Source organism: Corythoichthys intestinalis, chromosome 18 (genome assembly GCF_030265065.1).
Source record: "Corythoichthys intestinalis isolate RoL2023-P3 chromosome 18, ASM3026506v1, whole genome shotgun sequence".
NCBI lineage: Eukaryota > Metazoa > Chordata > Actinopteri > Syngnathiformes > Syngnathidae > Corythoichthys > Corythoichthys intestinalis.
In genome coordinates this window covers 13,541,443-13,564,357 of record NC_080412.1, presented here as the reverse complement: position 1 = coordinate 13,564,357, position 22,915 = coordinate 13,541,443, and the positions used below count along the sequence as shown (strand labels likewise).

Genomic DNA, 22,915 nt, shown 5'->3' with positions numbered 1-22,915 from the left:
CCCCCCAACCCCAGATCACCTTCAAGAATGAGGTGGGCCAGTATGACCTGGAGGTGACGACCTTCCAACTGGCCGTGCTCTTTGCTTGGAACCAAAGGCCCAGAGAGCGGATCAGCTTTGAGAACCTGAAGCTCGCCACGGAACTACCTGATGCAGAGCTGCGACGCACACTCTGGGTAAAATGCGCACAGGGTATATAATTAAGGCTGGATGGATTAATCGATAAATGGATGGCTTTTTCACTTCTACTCCTCTGTTGAAGTCTTCATAATTTTCACCTATCCTATCTCTCAACTCGTACATACAGTCCCTGGTAGCGTTTCCTAAGCTCAAGCGGCAGGTGCTATCATATGACCCGGCTGTGTCATCACCCAAAGACTTCGCTGAAGGAACATTATTCTACGTCAATCAAGAGTTTTCTCTTATGTAAGCTTAAGTTATCTGTAATTTTATTTCCTAAATAAGGCACTCATTTGACTCATTGGCTGCCATTGACGGCACGAGATGTCTAATCCATTTTGACTGGGAGGGTTGCTAGCGATCATTCACAATCATGAGCATTCACAGCTAGCCCTCCTGGTCGAAATGAATTGGACGTTGATCATTGTCAGTGGAAAGTAATGACTTAAATGCTATGTAATTTTAAAAAAAATAAAAACCAGGCCCAATTGTGGCCTATTTATCAATTGCGCTCAAACCATAAATATACGTATATTTCCAGAAAAAATTCCAAAGTTCAGAAGCGAGGAAAGATCAACCTGATTGGTCGACTGCAACTCACCACGGAGCGAATGAGAGAGGAGGAGAACGAGGGCATCGTCCAGCTCAGGATACTAAGGACGCAGGTACACCAACCACCACAAAACTGTTCCCTAATGGGCAGAGGAGGGTAGTAGGGTTGCAACGATACAGTTAAGTCACGGTTCGGTACAATTTTCAATACGAGGGACACGATTTTCGATTCGATTCAATACATTTAATGCTCTGAAACAAAAAATTGTGTTTATTTTTATTTTTTTTTATTTTGCTAACAAGCAGAAATAACAATGCCATCATAGTGCATAATATTTATGTGCTTACTTCTTACTGATCTGAAGAAATTTTGTATAAAAGTGCTGAGAACAATCTTTACTGTTTGTAAGGTGAGGCAAGGCACACTGTTGGTTGCTATTACTCTCTTAGCAGGTATGTTTACCACATGCAAAAAAACATTCTATTTGTGGTCTATTAGTCCATCTGTGTTACTTACTGAATTAACAATATTTGCAGCATTATCTATAGTCACTGGTATGGATTGATTTGGCCTGCTTAACTTCCATTCAGTCATGGTGGTTTTTAATTCATTGATGTAGTATATTGTCCCATGATCACTCTGGGCTCACGCAGCCAATGGCACGGGATCTAACAAGGCACATCGAGGTTGCTATTTGATGATATCTAGTGTGTGCGCGTGAGTGTTGTGGGGCATTGAAAAAGTTAAGAAACGCCACAGAAGTCATGTCTGCTCATTACTGCACAACACCAGCATTTGACAATCGACTTTCATAAACAGGACGAGTTGGAAGTACAGCGCTCTTAATTTGCCACTCATAGTAACCGTGAGTTAGCCCTCTGTGACCCACGGTCTTAACTTGTCTGTTGTCAAAGCGAGGTTATTCGTGGCAGCCAAGTCGGCAACGAAATGTTTGCGGATTCTGTTGTACGTATCCGTAAACACAGACTTTGTTTAATATGTACAAGTGGGGATAGCATATCAGCTCACCCAAAATGCTGCTAAACAATGGATCTGTACGATATTGAAGCCGGCAAGCCGCGTCCTTAAGTTTCTTTCCTCACGAGCAATGATCCTCGTGCGCCACAGCTCCCACCATTCATGCAGTTTAGGGGAGGACTGGTGGAGGTGGGCCGCTTTTTTTCCTTTCTTTTTTTGAATGCAAAGCTGCGCCGGATATTTTAGCGAGAGAGACGACAAAAATACATTCGGAAAATATATTTTGAAGCCTTTCATTTGGATCTAATGTTTTTGCTTATTAAATCGAAGAGGGCGTATCGAATGGTTCAATATAAAACCGAGTATTGTTGCATCCTTAGTGGGTAGTGGGCTACACAAGAGTCGTTACATTTTTCCTCTTTTTCTACAAATTTTCTACATATTAGATTTATTATTTATTATTTATATGTTTATTTTTTCCAGCGATGCCAAGTAGCTGTAGCAGCTGTAGTAGTAGCAGCAAGTAACTACCGATTTCACCAATGAAATGTCGCATCAATAATCACATGACTCCATTATACCAATCAGACGCAAGCTTGCAGATCTATCTTCACGCCAGCCTGTTCAATAATGTAGTATCTTTTAAGCACCATAAATAATGAAGAATTTGATATAGTGCGCTGCCCTCAACATGATTCGAAAGCACAGATTTTAACCTCTCTCCCAGTTTTTATTCGGCACCAATTGACCACGGAAAACTGGAGATATGATCCTTTTCATGTCAAAATAGTAATTATGAAGGAACTCTTCACAAATTAAACTAGGAACTATTTTCCCCACCCACTCCACTCATGCTCTTTGGATGAATAATAAATGAATGAATGAATGAAATGTTTATTGTCATCATCATTTGTATCATTGACAACTACAAAATGTGATATGATTAGCCCGAAGAAAGAAAGAACCAAAGAAAGAAGCATATGCTTATCAATACCCGTCCCCCTACAGCCAAGGATGCACAATCAAACACTGTAGAGTTGCATACATCACATTATGATGATCATTATGATGAATAATGCTTCATTTATGTATTTTTTCTCTCATCGGAATTCAATGATTTAAAAAAAATTTTTTTTTGCATTTCTTTGACTTAATGTGGTTATGTAATGGGCTATTGTACAGTTATTATAACAACAGTTCATCTAGATAACTTTGTGCTCAGAAAAAATATTGTTTAGAAAGAAAAAAAAAATCTAAGAAAAATATAAGCAGTTACTCACAATGTTACTTATTATTTGAGTATTCTTTTCACCAAATACTTTTTTACTTGTACTTGAGTACATTTTTTGGATGACTACTTTAACTTGAGTAATATTATTTTGAAGTAACGCTACTGTTACTTGAGTAAATTTTTGACTACTCTACCCACCTCTGCAAATGGCCACATATGGTGTTACCTTGACTTTTTTGTTCAAGCCAAGTGATAAGATATGAGGCCCGTTGGTCATTCGAATGAACAAACGTTCATCAGCCCCTCCCAGTCAAAATGGATTGAACGTGTCGCACTGTCAATGGCAGCTAATGAATGCCGCCATGAAATTCTAAAAATATATAAGGCTTATATAATTCCTTCTCTTGGACAGGAGGCCATCATCCAAATCATGAAGATGAGGAAGCGCATCAACAATGCCCAGCTGCAGACAGAGTTGGTGGAGATCTTAAAGAACATGTTTTTACCACAGAAGAAGATGATTAAGGAGCAAATCGAATGGCTTATCGACCACAAGTACATCAAACGAGACGAGGCCGACATAAACACCTTCATCTACATGGCATAGCACAACGGTTTGGACTTTTGGCTTTTGTCCCCTTCAAAACGGGCCTGATGGACACTACAATACTTCCAGGCCTACTCAAACCCTGCCCCACCATGTCTCACATCCCCCGTCCTCTATTTAAAAACTACATCGTGTGCAGGGAGGCGTGAATTAAAAGACTATTTAAAAACACTTCCTGCCTTAAAGTTGTATAAAGAAGAAAAGCAGAGTCTGCACCTGGTGGTTGTATATGTTTTTATTTGGGAGGCTGTCATTCATGGTTTGTTTTACTCTTCCGAATGTTACTACAGCGTGCCCGCCAGCTCGTTCACACCGGACGCGTGTGGAAATCCACAGACAAAAGCTGGAGGACTTTCGAGAAAAAAACGCTTACAGCACTGCACTGTCTTTTTTTTTTTTTTTTTTTTTAAACCCCTCCCTCCAGTGCGAGCGAAATCTCCATGCCTCTTTGAATCCAGCGACTTGCTTCATAGGCAGTGTGAGGGGTGGGTTTGTTCGTGTTGTTGTCGTGAGAGTAAGTATTTCTTAATCAGGGCTTCTTTTATCTTTTTTTTTTTTTTTTTTTTTTTTTTTTTTTTTGCATAGAATGCCAGGTCAACACATCCCTGCTTTTCACTCCCTGGATTCAAATCTGAAGTTTTTGGGAGGGGAGAACAAGAGACTCAAAATGTGTTCAGGGTCAGCAGAGGGCAGTGTTGACGGTTTAAACCAGACAGGAGTCCTGATTCAGTATTAAGTATCAAAAGCTTTTTTTTGTTCCGCGGGGTGTACCGTGAGATGTGAATAAATTGAATAAATTAAATAAACAGCACCTTAACATGAATGCGTATGCTAAGGGGCCTTATTGTCCTAATTTAATGCCAAATGCTTCAAAATTCCCTTTTTTCCTTCCTTTTGTAACAGGTTAGAAATATTCCACAAGTGCCTTGTGATTCGAGTGACTCGACTGAGACGTTTATTGTGATAAAAGACACCATTTGGATAATTTTGTTATCACTTGGTTAATATTGGCATTGTATTAATTTGTTAACATATTTATAGTGATAATATAAAAATACAGTAATATATACCGTAATTTTCAGACTATATGGCACATCCGACTATAAGCCGCCATTCACCAAATTTGACATGAAAATGACCTTAGAACATAGATAAACCGCACTGGACTATAAGCCGCATCTGTCCTCGCTGTATTATAGGATATTTATACAAAAAGATAAGCATGCATTGCAGCGGTTCAGATGTAAATAATCAAAATTCATGTTCTCTGCTAATTATTTCTTCAGTTACTGCTCCAATTGTTTCATTAATTGCTAGCTACGGTATTTGGTAACACATTATTGGACAGTGGCACCATAACACTGTTGTAAGATCATCATAATTATGACACTGCCATGAGCATTAATGAATGCTTATGACAAATGTCATTTTGTGCTATTCGGAAAATTATCTCACTTTTGAATGTAAAAGATCCGAGATGGACATAAATGGAGTTAGTGACATAATTTGCCCGATGATGCTTACTGACATTTGTCATAAGCATTCGTTAATGCCTATGATAGTGTTATGTCATAATTATGACAGTCTTATGGCAGTCTTATGACGCCGCTGTCAAATAAAGTGTTACCCATTAACCCAATAAGTCAACAAATAAGCCGTAGGATTCAAAACGAGGGAGGAAAAAGCGGCTTATCGTCCGAAAATTACAGTACACCACAATTGCATTTTTTAATGGGATCCACGTATAGACTAGTAGTTTTTAAAATATAGTTATTATGAGTTAAAATAATTTGATATTGAAACCCCTCTAGATGTTTTCGTTTTTATACAATTTCTAAAATTAGTTTAACTAGTGGGTTGCCATGTTGTTGAGATCACAGGACAGTGACGTCACATGGTTACGCTGCTGGGTTTCCAGTGTATGACTGGCAACATAACAACAACATAGCATTTCATCTGTTGAACCCTTTCAATTTAAACCTGACAGGAACATTAATGTGCATGACGGCACTGTCGATATTTCGCAAAACGAGCAGCAAAAGCAAAATGAACAGGAAAGATGGGATGAGACGAGAGGAGAGTAGGAAAACAAAAATGGTGTTCTGCCAAAATGTGCTACACCGGTGAAACGTGCTACAAGAGGCGAATTTGACATCCAAAGTACTACCGTGTGCTTTCAGCTTGTTTTGTTCAGATGCATACAGACAGAACATACTAAAGATGCCTTATATATCAAATAAGGGTGCTTCAAATATGCTACGTGACTAATGTGGTCAACAGATCAACAATCTGCTTTAAAGCTACCACAAGAAAACACAATGCTTAAAAGTATGAGGGGGAAACGCAAGCAAAAAGTATTTTGAGGCAATGAAAAGGTAATGAAAGACTCAATAAAAACACAAATGGTAAGCACTTGGCGCTTTTAACCGATGAGTGGATCTGTTGGATGTCTCGCCGCGTAGAAGGAATTGCAGTGCGTATTTGTCGAGTGACTGGGACAATGTACGTCATCACGTTGAGCGTCCATTGCGCGCGTAAAACACGGCGCCCCCCCCAGGTCAAAACATGTACTAAGGCAAGGCAAATGTATTTTGTATAATACAATTCAACACAAGGCAATTCAAAGTGCTTTAAATCACATGAAGTTCATAAAAATCACACTAAATCAAAAGAACGTTAAAACAAAGGCAATCGAAACAGGAAATAAAATCATATAAAAATCACATTAAATTCAAATCAGAAATGGAAATAAAGCAGAAAAGGAATAAAAAGCAAATAGTTTGAAGTTTGAAATATGTAGACAGTTATGGATATGCTGTTGTAAGCAAAAGTTTTTTTGAATGAATGAATGAATTTGAATGAATGAATTTTTTATTGTCATTGTCATCATCATCTGAATTATTGACAGTTACAGAGTGCGGGATAGTGTTCGTTTGTGTGTGCTCTGAACGGTGCTTTATGAATAATCCTAATTACCTTTTTTTGAAGGATAAAAAGTGGACAAAGGTGTGTTGTGTACGTGTGCCCCCAGATCTCAAAGCAGTAGCTGAGGTGCGGCAAGACAAGTGCGCTGTAAAGGGTTTGGAGAGCCCTCTTATCTAGCATATTTTGTGCTCTAAAGAGAATGGAGATGCTCCTAGCAAGCTTATTGCGCAGCTGCACCACATGGGCCTTCCAAGTTAGACGGTGATCTAGGACAATACCTAAGACTTTGTGCCAGGAAAATGCCCACTGAGTATTTTTTTTGGGTCAATAGCATCAGTGATGATTTCTACAGACTCTGCTAGGGACCCGTATTGGCTATCATGTAATAAATGGTGTTTTGTTATGAATTTGTCCAGTCTGTTGTTGAAGAGTTTTTCGAGGATTTTTGATAGTTGAGGCAGGATTGAGATGGGTCTATAGTTGTTGAACTCATGTGAGTTCCCGCCTTTGAAGATTGTGACAACGTTTTTAGCCCTGATTTAAAGGCACTAACAGTTTTAGCACACTTCAGACCTTGAGGCAATTTGTTCCAGAGGTGAGGAGCGTAATAACTAAATGCTGCCTCACCCTGCTTGGTTCTTGTTCTTGGAACATATAGGTCTAGATGTTTCACAGGAATCCAACAAATCAAGCATTATTTTGGTCCAAGGCCATTAAGTGTTTTGTAGATGAGCAGTAGCATTTTATAGTCTATCCTTTGACTCACTGGAAGCCAATGTAATGATTTCAAAACGTGTGTAATGTGGTCCAATTTCCTTGAATTTGTAAGGACTCTGGCAGGAGCATTCTATACTAGCTGCAGCTTCCTGACTGATTTTTTTTTTTTTTTTTTTAATCTCAAGACCTGTAAATATACCGTTGCAATAGTCCAATCGACTGAAAATGAATGCATACATTAGTTTTTCCATGTCTTTTTGAGTCAGAAGCCCCTCAATTTTGGCTTTATTTCTTTTAGATGGTAATAAGCAGATTTAGTGACGGACTTTAGATGGCTATCATATTTTAGGTCTCGGTCAATAATTACGCCAAGATTTCTGACTTGATTTGTAGCTGTAAATGACATTAGCCATGTTTACATGCTGACTTTTATTCATACCGATTCAAATCATTCTGAATGGAAATTTCAGATCAGCTGTTTACATGTCACTTCATCTATTCCGATCCAGCGTTTACATGTGACTGCCTTTATTCCGAAAGGACGTTTGACAACTGCCGTCTGACATGCGCAAATTAATCAAAACAAAGTGTCACGTTGCAAAACATGGAGATCGATCGTCGGAGTGCTGCTGTTTTAACTTTAACCCACTTGTTGTGTTTGTGGGGTCATATCCGCTTCTGCTGTGTTGCTCTTTTGCCTTGTAGTAGCCGGTTTTCCACCGGTTTCTAATTTGGTCAACGCTCCAGTCTATTCCGGCTTCGTGTAACCTCTCATGAACTTTTTTAAATAGTTCACTGTTCCTCGTTTTACGCCCGTCTAAGCGAGCAATTATATTCAATTCTTTTAAAGTTTGAATTAAATACAATCTTTCCGCCGGACTCCAATTAGGTGCGCTGTGCTTGGAAGCCATGTTGCAAGTGACGTTACTTACGTCACAAAGTGACGTCACCACGTCAGTACGGAGCATGTGCAGAAAGAACGCAACCAGACACCATTCCGCTTCCCTGTTTACATGATATAATTTTACTTCTAATCGGTTTGGGAAAAGGAATATTCCACCCCTGTGAATCAGAATGAAATTCCATTCGGTTTGGGCCTGTTCATTCCGAATGAGGTGTTTATATGGAACACATTTATTCGGTTTGAACAAATATTCCGATTGTAATTGGAATATTTGGCTCCATGTGAACGTGGCAATTGTGCCAAGGTGTGTGCTTATCTTTGACCTTTCCTTTTTTGGCCCAAAAATGATCACTTGTGTCTTCTCCACATTTACCTGGAGAAAATTCTGGCACATCCATTTATTTATTTGATGAATGCATTTACTCAGGGAGACTAAGGGACTATAATCATGTGGGGACATAGAAAAGTGGAGTTGTGTGGCATCTGCATAGGTTTGATAGGAGATGTCATACTGTTCCATGATCTGAGCTAGGGGAAGCATATACAGTAGGTGTTAAATAAGAGTGGTCCAAGAATGGACCCTTGTGGGACTCCACACGTGAATTTGGTTCCTTCTGTTTGATGGTTTCCAACTGACACAAAGAAATCTCTATCATGTAAATAAATGTGAACCACTGAAGAACAGTGTCCGTGAGCCCTACCCACTGTTCCAATCTGCTGAGTAGTATATTGTGATCAACCGTGTAGAATGCACCACTGAGATACTAATTATTATAGAATGTTAAATCAATGGCAATATGTTATGTGTTTTTAAACATATTTTAGTAAAAGAGAACAATTGTGGCTTATTAGCGCGTACGAGTCTTTAAGTCCGAGGTTCCCTTTAAATGACCAAAAATAGTCACTTGCCCTGTAAAGTGTTAACGGTCTTAAGTGTTAAAAATAAATAAATGAATAGTCGCTCTATAAAAATTAAAAGTTCTTAAAGTGTGTATGACACCAAAAAACATTTTAATTTCATGTTTCACGCGGTGTTTTATTCTCCTGAATGAAATGGACCGGCTGGATGAGTGTGGAAGCGATCGTTTTATATATTCAATTTTTGAATCTCGCGCCATGGAAATGCGTGACTTCTGGCTTCAGTCTCGGATTTAGGACAAATGCAAATGTGACGTCACCCAGGTCAGCATCTCACAATACAGCATAGCTTTACAACATGCAGATGGACTGCGGATTCAGCTGATTTTGCGGATTAATTCGTTTCTTTTTCGAATCACGCCAGCTAAACGGCTGCAGAAAATTGTTGCTTCACCAGGGAGAGGCGTGTGAGCTTTTTTGGGTTTCAAAAGGTTCCTGTTCACCCCGGATATTGGCCAAAAGAAGCCCTACTACTGTGGGACCATTGGACTTACGAGGAAGTGAGTAAACATTGTATTTTGTATTATGTCAAATACTGGGATCATGGCACACGTTTTAGTACGGGGGTGGCTTGCATTTTGTGGCTAATTGTCCACCGAGAATGCCACTCGGCAGAGGACTGGCGGCTTGTCGCACCCCCACCCAACCCTCCCGCCGGGAGAGCGCTATACTCGGCTTTAAATAAAGGACTATTTGCTTACATTTGATCATGGAATGACATGTAGAAAAGTTCTCCTCAGACACATCCTGCCATGTTAGCTGCAAAACAACTGCATGCCGCTCTGTGTTAATGTCTTCGCCGTGTAGTAAAGCATTATTTTATGCTATTTTATTCGTGTTGACCATTTGGCGCTCCTCCTACGTCAGCCGGTTTGTCCAGCGGTACTCTCCAGCTGCTTCCCCGGCGAGCTCTCCTGTCCGTAGCAGGGGAACAAGCTGTAACAATGGCTTCTCCGATCGGCAACCCTTCCGCAGTGTGACATGATCCTGGCTTGTTTTGTGTGATTTTCGTTTAGAAAATTTTTGGTTTGTTTACATTCTCCGAAGCCGGGCAGGGAAATGACAAAAGCTGGACTCACTACGGTGGCATAAAATATTGTTCAGGAGGTGCGACAGTAAAGGTGAAGTCGACCGTTTTGACCATTATGGAGTAATTTTGCCATGTCGTACTGAATAAATGCATTTTTATGATTTCATATTCTATTTAGGACAAGACTGTAATTTGTCATGACCATACCATTTATTTAGCAATTTGGGAAAAATACTTCGATAAAAAGAATATCCTGTAAAAATACTGGAGTAGAGAGACTGAAACAATGACTTTTTGCGGCGGTCTTCGTCGCATTTTCCTCTTTCTGAATAATTCCCCCTCAATGGGCTGAATTCTAAATCAGATGAAACCATGACCCTGCTGATGTCATCCTCCTGTTGGGGACGCGAGAGCCCTATAATGGTAGGCGTGGCTAAACGTCGAATTAAAAGACTCATTACTCGTAATCTGTGCTTTGCCAAATTGTTGTATCTAGTCAAATCCTATCAAAATTTGATTCTAAGTCACATAATAATGCTATTTAAGACTTTTTTTATCCTGTCGTACGCACTTTAAGTGTCAGCTTTCGAATAGCAGATCACTGAAAGTGTTAAAAAAAAAAAAAAATCATAATCAGGCACTACAGTCATGACTTTACTCTTCCGAATTGTATTATACTTCCCCCTGCTGCCCAAAAAAGAGCAACACAAATGAGTCCATCATTAAATAAAGCATACAATATAAACGTTATAATTATGTCATCACTATGTTTTTACAAAGTAGAATATTATAAAGCCGCAATTTTACTCTAACATTTTTTGGGGGGGTCGGGGGGGGTGATATGTTTCAATCCAACCCATTTCCATTTGTAATTCCAGTCACATTTTTTTACGTACCTCAACAAGCTGTGTACAAATGAGTGAAGAATACAGTTATATCAGCAGCAGAATCCAAAAACAGGATGTGCAGGGGGGAAAATAGGGGGTGCAAGGATGCGTGAATAAAAAATGGGATTAATGAAAGGAAGAAGGACTGAAGGAGGTTAAGGAGGCAGAGTTTAAATGTAGATTGAAGTATTTATTGTTTATTTGGGTGGTTGTTTGTGATTTAGAGCTACGAACGGTAAATAGGCCGATTTTAATTAGGCGGCTCGTTTTCTTAATCACAGCATATTGCATCCTTGTTATTTTGTGACAAAGAGTTGAGGGGATTACAGCAGGCCGCTCGACTCTGCGCCTGCTCAACGGTCTCTGCTTTCCACTTCAACAGAAGACTTCCTGTAGGTAGCTTTCAAAATAAATTCAGAACAATTTTAAGAAGCCGGTAGTACTTTTAATTTTTTTTAATAACTCGAAAGTGGTGATCAAACTACCATTTGAATTATGAGCTTTTTTTCCGTTTTTGTTGTTGTTAAATACGTCAAAGGGGCAAATTTAGTTGATCATTTTAGCTAAGGCAAGCAAGAAATGCCATTCACTTTATCGAATTATGTACTCTAGTTAATATGTGACTAAAATAATGTATATGCTCTTGATAAATATTGTATGTTTATTTTTATTTTATTTTTTAAAAAATAATTATTATTTTTGAAACTGCATCGAGATGCCGGTGTCACCGCGGAGTGATACATGCTGGCTTGACTTTGGTTTTTCGGCGGAGGAGGCGGAGGTGGAGGAGAGCGGTTCTCCGGCGGAGGAGAGGACCAGGCAGGGAGCGAGCGCGGCGAGGAACCCCGGCCAGCCCCCCTCCCCCGCCCCCGGAGAGAGCGAGAGTCGGACCCGCTGGACTCCCCACCACCCCCCTAACCCCGAAGGAGGACCCGAGTGAGAGAGGGAACCGCGTTGCCACGGGAGAGGCCTCGGTGCAGGTAACCGAACGCTCGGGGGCGCAGGTGCTTGCGAGGCGGGATGCGACGTTGGGGCAGCTCGGTAAATCTCAGGAGAACCGTGATGCAATTACTTAGTTATTGCTTTAATTTTACCCCCTACTTGCTCACCGTAAAAGTCTAAAATAGGATACAAAAAACTAAATCCTAAAGCATCCTTTATATATCCTACACCGCGCTTAAAATAGCCTAATATGAACGCTACGCTATTATTTGTATGCAGCTTGTGATTTTTTTTTTCAGGGGGAAAAATCACTCATAAAACACGACGAATCTCTAAGAGGCACCTGATAATCTAGTGTTTTCACATATTTGTTGATTTAAGGATGTCATTACAAAAAAAAAAACCTCACTACACGGGACTAAATAAATATGTGAAGAAAAGTATAAAGTAGTAGTTTGATTTACGACTTTAGTTGTACAAATCATCACCTTTTTTAATTAAATGAATTGAAAAATATTACTTGTGTTTTTAAAATGATGTTTAAAACTTGTAAAACAGTGTTATTTTGTAGAAAAAAAGATTCTATTATTAGAATTACTGTATATACCATACCTGTCAACCCGAGGCCGTTGGCAATCTTACAAATGGTGACGTATGCCCTTACAAATTGGTGACTAATCTTACAAAGTTGTATATAGCGTGCAATATGAAACAAAAATAAAATTCAAATTTTAAAATAATATGAATTTATTGGTAATATTGTAACATGTAACCTGGTGAAATCAAATAACAATCAATACGACTTTTGTTATAATTGTATGTACTACTTTTGGCAATTTCTATCATGTCTTAATGGCTGCACTTCATGGCACTTCAGCTCGCAATTCAGTTTGACTTGAAGGTAGTTCGTTAGTGTGTCCAAATATAAATTAAAAAGGTCAGTTGATAAAATGAACTTACCGATGGAATCTTTGAGTCAGGGAACATTTCTTTTGCTAATTCTGAGAAGTGATCAGCAATAGTTGCAGGCAAATTGTGTTCGGGAACAAAAAGGCAGAATGAAATCTCCACTTTCGTCTTTTTTCATTCTACAGGCTTCATCTTTATGACCAGTTTTGTTAATCATACATTTAAAAAGTAATTAATTAGTTACGAATTACTTCTCCCCAAAATTAATTTTGTTAGTAACTCAGTTACCTTAAGGTAAGAGTAATTAGTTACTTGGCAAAGTAACTGGTGTTACCTTTCATGTTTTTTTCATTTGAAAAAATAAACAAATAAATAAAACATAGTAACCTTTGCTATGTTTGGAAATCGTTTAAAGTTGTGAATCAACTGTTGAAGTTGTTATAATTGCTACCGTTTTTGCATTAATTCCCTTCTGTCTGCTTTGGACATGTTAACGTTTTAAAACTGTTTTATCATTTAAATGGTAATGGTAAATGGTGTTATACTTAAGATAGATTCAAGTCAAGATTTTGGCGATTGAGGAGTATTTTAGATAAAAAGTTACTTAAGTTCGCTAAGAAGGTTCACTACAACCGAGCCTTTCTGATTAGTCTACTGCTTCAAAATGGCGGCTGTTTACTAAAGCCGCCGTCTGTCATTTCGCATGTAGTTCTATAAGCATTTGATATCCAGGCGTAGATTGTAGGCTGTCCGCTACAGTTAGGAAATATTGTAGCCACCTAGCCTAGCATCACGTTTGCTCCAGCGTCACAACACTCTTCTCTCTCAGTGTCTCTGACTTTTCTAGCGTCATTCAACCAACGTAGTAACGCATCGTAACGCACATTGTCTCGGTGCCAAAACGGTGACAAAATCTGAATGGAGAAAAAAAAACGTAATGCACGAAAAACGTACGGATTTTGAACATACGGCGTACACATTTAAAAATCAGTGCTCACTTGTACAAATTACGCCGAAACTGTACAACTTGACAGGTATGATATACTGAGGTATAAATAACACCTACTTTTGCAGTTCACATTTGCTAATTTGAGGATAAAAATCCCTCCTCTGTTTTTGTGTGCCACCTTGTGGTGCTGTGTTCCAAGGAACTATGTTGATGTGAATGGATAGAATAATTCAGACAAATGTAAGCTCTGGTGTCCTCTTTTTTTCATGGTGGCATCAAGGAACTGTGTTGTAGTGAATTGAAGAAATGTTTTGGTTTGGTGCACTCTTGCGGCATCTTTGCACAGATAAACCTTTTTGGGAGCAGACTTCAGTCATGTTATTTGAATAAAGTATTTTTGTATCCCCAAAAGTGTACGTTGAAGGAAAAAAAAAAAAGGAATTATGAAGGAGAAGAAAACAGAACAGTGTTGCTATGTTTGCCAAGTTTTCCATATGACAGCATATGACTAGGTAATTAATATTATTAACAATTGGGAACTTTTGCTTGCAAGGATAGATTTGTGTGACCCATTGCAGTCTTCTTCCTCTGTGGTCTTCATGTTATAAATTAGTTATTCCACTAAGTAACTATATTGTTATGCAGCGTCTAAGAGAGGAAAGCGGGGGGAGGACAGAGAAGACATAAAACCATGCGTAGGCGTAAGTGTATATTTGACTTCAAAGATGCTATGAAAAGATTATTTAAAAAACAACAACATGAATTTGTTACGTTAGAAAAAGCAAAAGATGGTTTGCACTTTGTACCGTATGAGAAAAATTTAGGGGGGTGGGGGGTGAGTGGAGAAGGGCTCCATTTAAAATACAAAATTTCAGGAAAAAATCAGTTATTTTTCCAATATTAAGATAATGAGTATGCAGCAAAGTGTTTCTTCACTCTTTCATGATGCCAAAAACATTATGTGGAAAACTTTACTGGGGGTTACTTTTTTATATTTATTTATTAACTTATTTATTTATTTATTTCATTTGATAGTGACAGTGCACATTAATGAATATCTATTTAGACACATCTAAAAGACGTAAATATGGCGCATTATAGCGAAAATGCTAATTTACATCCACAGTCCCTAGGCAGGAAACAGAACAGAAAGACATTAGAAGACATACTAGAGAACAGGAGGTTACAATAAAACACAGTACAGTACAATAAATTACTATGAAGTTAAAAGTTAGTGGTTACAGGACTGGTTTACTTTCAACCACTGCTTGAGGTGAGTTTTGAAGGTTTGTTATGGACGACACTCCCTGATTGCGAATGGTAGACTGCTCCAGATCTTCATGGTCTTTACAGAGATAGTTTTGCCCAAATGCGACTTTTCTGAGTGATACTTCACAGTCCCCTCTAGTGGTCCTGAGACCGCTGTGAGCCCCCCCCCCCACCACTTAAAAAAATTTTTTTTTTTAATTTTAAAGTCCAACATTGGAGGTGGGACTGTGTAGTATGTAATACCTTATACATCAGACAAGCCATTTAATTTTTATTTAAATTCTCAAGGCTCAATAAATTGTACTTTTTAAAAATGTTACAAACATGAAATGACATTGGTTTTCTGGCAAAGACCTTTAACGATTTTTATAGCGCGACTCTATCGTATCGCATATACAGTATTTACACCTGCCAGTTGCCAACCTGTAATGCAACATTCAATGTGTGATAAAGTAATTGTAGAAGTATTCTAGCAACCTCAAGTGTTATGAAAGGTCATATTTGTTTAAAATTGTTCAGGTTGAATTTCACTGTATTACTGTTATTTTCGGACTATAAACTGCTATTTTTTCCCTTCATTTTGAATCCTTATAATCCAGTGCGTATTATTTGTTGTTATTTGGGCTGATAGGTAACACATGCCTTCTAGCATGCATTGCAGCGCTACAGATGTAAATAACAATCAAATTCATGTTCTGTTCTAATTATTTATGCAGTTACTGTTCCTGTTCCACTTTCATTAAAGTTATGGTATTTGGTAACACTCTCTTTGATAGCGGCGGCATAAGACTGTCATAAGACTGTCATAATTATGACATGACACTATCATGAGCATTACTCAATGACATCTTTCATAGGCATTAAGTGTCATCCGGCAAATTATGTCACTAACTCCATTTATGTCCAGCTCGGATCTTTTACATCCATTAAAAAAGTGAGATAATTTGCCGGATAACACTAAATGACATCTGTTATAAGCATTCAATAATGGTCATGACAGTGTCACGTCATAATAATGATTGTCTAATGACTGTCTTATGGTGCCACTGTCAAATAAAGTGTGACCAAATACAGTAACTAGCAATTAATGAAACAACTGGAACAGTAACTAGGGATGGGAATCGAAATCCGATTCCAATTCGGAACCGGTTCCGAGTGTTTCGAGGCCTCGACATCACAATGAAAAAGCCTTAACGATCCCTTTAACGATCCCTAAAGATGCATATTGCGTCGTGACGTGTCTTGTTGTCCAGACGCATCAAACTAGCATGGCGCCAAGAACCACTCGCTCCAAAGTTTGGCTACACTTCACCAGGAAAAAGGGTGAAAATGAAAGGTTACTATAGTTTAGCACGAGCGTTGCCGCCGTAAACATAACAGTGACAGCACGTAGGTTCGAACGCTCGAAAGTGTGTCTTCACTTCACGAGGAAAAATTACAACAAAGCGACTTGCAGTCATTGCGAAATGGAAATAACTGCATCGGGAGGGAATAGACTGCACTGTCCTCACCGAGACGCTAAGGCTCAGTCCTGGCTATACAGCTAGCTAAACTCCCAAATGACGATGCAGAAGACGTTGGTATAATCAGTGTTGTTAATAACGGCGTTACAATATAACGGCGTTACTAACGGCATTATTTTTTTCAGTAATGAGTAATCTAATTAATTACTTTTCTCATCTTGGCAACGCCATTACCGTTACTGAGGCGGGAAAGGCGTGCGTTACTATGCGTTACTAAGTTGGTTGAATAAAAAAAGTCTGAGAGAAACGGACTCACGGGGACGAGAGCAGAGCAGGAGTGGGGAAGACGCCGTTGCAACCGCGATGCTAGGTGGCTCCAATAATACCTGACTGTAGCCATAGCCGACAAACTACGCCCACATGACACGGTAGATATCATATTATAGAACTAGATGCAAATGACAGACACTGCTGCATTGCCAACATGTTTTAAGGACTACATGCGTTAGTAAACAGCCGCCATCTTAAAGCAGTAGACCTCTCAGAAAGGCCCTGATGTAGAGATCCTTCCTAGCGAACCTAAGTAATTTTTTTTCTTTTTTTTTTTTCCATCTAAAATGCTCCTAAATCGGCAAAATCTTAACTTAAATCTATCTTTAAATGATGAAACAGTTTTAAAACTTACACGTTTAAAGTAGACAGAAGGGAACTAATGCAATAACGGGAGCAACTTTAACAACTTTAACGATTGATTCACAACTTTAAATGACTTCCACACATAGCAAAGGTTACTAGCTAGTTATCGCAATACCCTTGTGTCTAGTTAAGTGGAGGGTAAAGAATTGGGCTCGGGCCAATTGTTCCCCAAACCCTTTAAGCTTCACATTGTGTGACACACAATGTTTTTTTTTTTTTTTTTTTTTTGGAGGGAAAAAAAAATTATCAGTAGTTACTTTGCCAAGTAACTAATTACTCTTACATTCAGGTAACTGAGTTACTAACGCAATTACTTTTTGGGAGAAGTAATTTGTAACTATAATTAATGACTTTTTTAAAGTAAAATTAACAACACCGGGTATAATTTGCTGACTTTATTCAACCATCACTTGAAACTAAAAATAGAAATGAAACAAATCAATTTCGTCCCCAATAACAAACAGGTTTGCATCAACGTAAATCAGCGATGATTAGCTTCTAACACACAGTGATAACAAACAGTTAGCATGCGTTCGCTAGCATTAGCACATCGTTTAAACCACTACACAACTGGATTTAAGTGTCCGATCGCGAGTGGAAACACACAACAACAACAACACAGAAGATGATACATACAGGCGTTGGCTCTGTAGATATTTTACAAACATTAACAAAGAACGTAGGCTCGTGGCAGTGTTTCCCTTTCTCGCTCACTCGCTTGGATGCGGCATTTCCTCTTCTTCTCGTGTAAGCGCGCTCTTCTTCACGTGAGCGCGCTCTTCTTCGCGTGAGGAAGCGCAAGGGCGCCACCACTTGAGCATGAAAGCACCATAAAAACTAAAAGGCATGCATTTCAATATACTGGTAAATAAAAACAGGGGTCCCCAAACTACGGCCCACGGCTCCATATTTGGTCCGGCCCCCTGAACAATTCCAGAGAGCATTTTGAATTTTTTTTGTTTTTTTTCCCTCAGTAGTGTTATTTATTTCCTGGCCTTTTTCAGTAAATAACTCAGAGAGGGTTATTTGGTTATTATCTATTTAATTAATAGTGCTATTATTATTTATTATTATTATATTATATTATTATTTTGATTGTATTTACTTTTGTTCCGTGAAGAATCCACAGAGGGTTATTTGATTGTGGCTTTCTGAAAAACAATACATTTTTTACATTTACGCACTCCTGCAATCGTCACACTTTTTCTGTTACAAACTGACCCCGGCCTCTCATCAGAGAAGGGAAAAGTTATTTGGCCCTCACAGGAAAAAGTTTGGGGACATTGCCAATGGCAGAACAACGACCTATATGCCAAAATATACCAATATTTTTTATTTCTATTAGAAAAATGTTTCAGTAAAATGTTACACATTCTTGTGCATTTGCCACTTATTGCCACAGTTAACATTGAGGCTTTGGGCCTCTTTTGACCTCGTTGTGAGTTTGTAAGGTTGTGACTTCTGATTAAACAAACTTGATGCCAATCAAAATGTTTGTTCTTCTTTTTCCCAAAATTAGAATCGATAAGAGAATTGATAAAGAATTGAATCGTTAAGCAATATCGATAATGGAATCGGAATCATAAAAATCGTATCAATTCCCATCCCTAACAGTAACTAAAGAAGTAATTAGTACAGAACATGAATTTTTAATTGTTATTTACATCTGTAGCGCTGCGATGCATGCTAGAAGGCATGTTGGACAACAACAGTGTTGACAGCAGGTGGTAGCATAGGTTGAGTGTCTCCTCCAAGGGAGCAGTGATGGCCAAATGAAGCTTTTTGAAGCAATAAAATTTTGCAGCGAATTGGTTCAAAGCTTCATGGTGGTTCTTTTGGTCTTATGACAGTCATATGATTCCGCTGTCAAATAAAGTGTTACAGGTTAATATCTTTGGTGTAGATATCCCATATTACAGTGAGGACAGCTGCGACTTATAGTCCAGTGCGGCTTATCTATGAACAAATGCTGTTTTCATGTCACATTTGGTGGGTGGCGGCTTATAGTCAGGTGCTCCTTGTAGTGCGAAAACTACTGTACATATTCTATTAATGTGGCTCTTAAAAGGAATCAAGTGTCACTCCAAGGTACCTGAATTCAGAGACAATTTGTAGTTCCTGTCCTCCCAAAAATGCACCTGGATGTTTGATTTCCAAAGATCGCTTTATGAACATGATAGAAGCGGTTTTAGTTTTGTTTAGTAGTAAGAAGCAAGATTTGTAAAGCCATTTATTTATACGAGCCATCGCTAATGTGAGAGCACTTTAAATTGTGGTAGGTGTTAAATGACAAATTACAGGAGTTTTAATTTTTGATACAGTCACACCCTTAGTTACAAAAGCCTGGCATTTAGATGTCCACTTTGTGTGATGAGCACAAAACAAGAATAAGAATTTTCTTTTTTTTTTTTGCTTCCTGTGAATAAGCAACGGCCCGCCTCTGACACCGCATCCATTTCATACTGCCGTGGTCTATTATTGCTCTGTGATCCCATTCATTATGAAAATATCAATATTAAATGTCCCCCCCAACGTTTAATGGCTTCCTCTTTGGCTTGTACTTTACTGCATCGCCGACTTTAATGATTATCGACTGGTCTGTTTTTGTGTTTTGATGGAGAAAAGTCTTCAATCACATTACAGTACCTCAACTTTAATTTTATGTGTTTATTTATTTATTATTTTAGATTTTTTGTTTTTGTTTTACTTGACTCGTATGGCCCGCATAATTTACTTAAGCAGTTACCTTTATCTTACAAATATCTGCTATCTTAAAGTGTCTGTGACAGCATAAAAAAAGCTTGAATATTATTATTATGTGAATTAGAATCATATTTTGAGACGATTCGACTATATACAACAGTTTGGCAAAGCGCAGATGACGAAAAATTAGTCTTTATATAGCCCCTGCCTGTCATTTTATCGCTCTAGCGTCCCCAGCTGGAGGATGACGTCGGCAGGGTCACGATTTCATCTGATTTAGAATGCAGCCCATTGAAGGGGAATTATTCAGAATGAGGAAAATGCGACGAAGAGAGCAGCAAAATATCATTGTTTCAATCTCTCTACTCCAATATTTTTACAGGGTATTGTTTTTATCTAAGAATTTTTCCCCAATTGCTAAATAAATGGTACGGTCATGATATTTACTAGTCTTGTGCTAAATGGAATATGAAATATTAAAAATGCATTTATTCAATACGACATGGCAAAATGACTCCATAATGGTCAAAACTGTCAACTTCTTGCACCTTCCGAATGATATTTTATGCCACCGGAGTTCAGTCTGGCTTTTGTCATTTCTCTGCCCCTGCTTCGGAGAGCGTAAACAAACCACGAGGCGTGACAGCTAGCCGATATGCTAACCCAGACTGAGCGGCGTTTCCAAGTCTTATTCTCACCTTTCGAAGCGCAAAATCACACAAAACTACCCCGGATCATTTCTCATGGCGGCGGAGTTGTCGATTTTCTTCACCGATCGACAACTCCTTTGGCGGCGAGCAAGGTACAACTCATCATCCCCGGCTGCGGGTAGGAGAGCTCGTTTTCCGGGGATGCAGCTGGAGAATGACTGCCAGACAAACCGGCCGACGTCGGAGGAGCGTGTGGCTGCCCAAGCCCAGCCCTAGGATAGTGGTTTATTGCCGGGTAGACGAATAGGGCAGAGGGGGCTGGAAGTCTGGACGATATGGAGAACCGCACGACCATAAGCCGAGTATAGCGCTCTCCCGGCGGGCACGCAAAGAGGACTAAGGGGTGTGTGTGACAAGCTGCCTGTCGTCGGCCGAGTGGCATTCTCGGTGAACAAGGAGCATTGTCAGCCACGAAATGCAAGCCACCTTCAAGTTAAAATGTGTTCCATGATCCCAGTATTTGACAGAATAAAAACACGATGTTTACCCACTTCCTCATTAGTTCAATGGTCCCACAGTTGTTGGACTTGTTTTGGCCAATCTCGGGGTGAACGGGAATTTTATGAAACCCAAAAAGGCTCACACGCCTCTCTCTGGTGCAGCAACAAAGCCCTGCAGAACATTTGGCTAGCGTGATGCGAAAAATAAATGAATTAATCTGCAAAATTAGCTGAATCCGCAGTCCATCTGCATGCTATAAAGCAATGCTGTATTGTGAGATGCTGACTCAGGTGACATCACGTTCGCATTCGTACTCAACCTGAGTCTGGAGCTGGAAGATACTCATTTTCGTAGCGCGGGATTTAAAACGATTGCTTCCACACACATCCAAGTGGTCCATTTCATTCAGGAGCATAAAATACTGGGTGAAATATGAAATAAACATGCTTTTTGCTGTCATAGGCACTTTAAGACTTCATGGGGAAAGTGAATGAGTTAAATGAGTTCCCTATAAAGGGGTAATGCTAACACATGCTACAAAATGCCATAACCTGGCTATTGAAATTAACACCATTTTCAGTGTACTTAAAGCATAAATCTAGAAACAACTTATATTTTAACACACGTGGTAGCACATGCGGACAGTGACTATAACAATACTCAGATGCATATATTCTTTATCCTTGCCGATAAATGACTTACAGTGCCTTGCAAAAGTATTCGGCCCCCTTGAATCTTGCAACCTTTCGCCACATTTCAGGCTTCAAACATAAAGATATGAAATTTAATTTTTTTATCAAGAATCAACAACAAGTGGGACACAATCGTGAAGTGGAACAACATTTATTGGATAATTTAAACTTTTTTAACAAATAAAAAACTGAAAAGTGGGGCGTGCAATATTATTCGGCCCCTTTACTTTCAGTGCAGCAAACTCACTCCAGAAGTTCAGTGAGGATCTCTGAATGATCCAATGTTGTCCTAAATGACCGATGATGATAAATAGAATCCACCTGTGTGTAATCAAGTCTCCGTATAAATGCACCTGCTCTGTGATAGTCTCAGGGTTCTGTTTAAAGTGCAGAGAGAATTATGAAAACCAAGGAACACACCAGGCAGGTCCGAGATACTGTTGTGGAGAAGTTTAAAGCCGGATTTGGATACAAAAAGATTTCCCAAGCTTTAAACATCTCAAGGAGCACTGTGCAAGCCATCAAATTGAAATGGAAGGAGCATCAGACCACTGCAAATCTACCAAGACCCGGCCGTCCTTCCAAACTTTCTTCTCAAACAAGGAGAAAACTGATCAGAGATGCAGCCAAGAGGCCCATGATCACTCTGGATGAACTGCAGAGATCTACAGCTGAGGTGGGAGAGTCTGTCCATAGGACAACAATCAGTCGTACACTGCACAAATCTGGCCTTTATGGAAGAGTGGCAAGAATAAAGCCATTTCTCAAAGATATCCATAAAAAGTCTCGTTTAAAGTTTGCCACAAGCCACCTGGGAGACACACCAAACATGTGGAAGAAGGTGCTCTGGTCAGATGAAACCAAAATTGAACTTTTTGGCCACAATGCAAAACGATATGTTTGGCGTAAAAGCAACACAGCTCATCACCCTGAACACACCATCCCTACTGTCAAACATAGTGGTGGCAGCATCATGGTTTGGGCCTGCTTTTCTTCAGCAGGGACAGGGAAGATGGTTAAAATTGACGGGAAGATGGATGCAGCCAAATACAGGAACATTCTGGAAGAAAACCTGTTGGTATCTGCACAAGACCTGAGACTGGGACGGAGATTTATCTTCCAACAGGACAATGATCCAAAACATAAAGCCAAATCTACAATGGAATGGTTCAAAAATAAACGTATCCAGGTGTTAGAATGGCCAAGTCAAA

At 39.2% G+C, this 22,915-nt stretch overlaps 2 protein-coding genes across 2 annotated transcripts in view; both read left to right on the top strand.

Moving 5' to 3' along the window:
• Positions 1–4,361, top strand: part of LOC130906779 (cullin-5) — a 30,544-nt gene extending 26,183 nt beyond the window's left edge. Inside the window, exons 16-19 of the mRNA XM_057821401.1 lie at positions 15–176; positions 308–426; positions 722–845; positions 3,355–4,361. Coding sequence (XP_057677384.1) covers positions 15–176; positions 308–426; positions 722–845; positions 3,355–3,549 — 600 coding nt within the window. The 3' untranslated portion in view covers positions 3,550–4,361. The remainder of the gene's footprint in view (positions 1–14; positions 177–307; positions 427–721; positions 846–3,354) is intronic.
• Positions 4,362–11,776: 7,415 nt separating this feature from the next.
• The window catches only part of LOC130906304 (calpain-5-like), a 75,380-nt gene continuing 64,241 nt past the window's right edge, over positions 11,777–22,915 (top strand). Inside the window, exon 1 of the mRNA XM_057820477.1 lies at positions 11,777–11,910. The gene's annotated coding sequence lies outside the window, so the exon portion shown is untranslated. The remainder of the gene's footprint in view (positions 11,911–22,915) is intronic.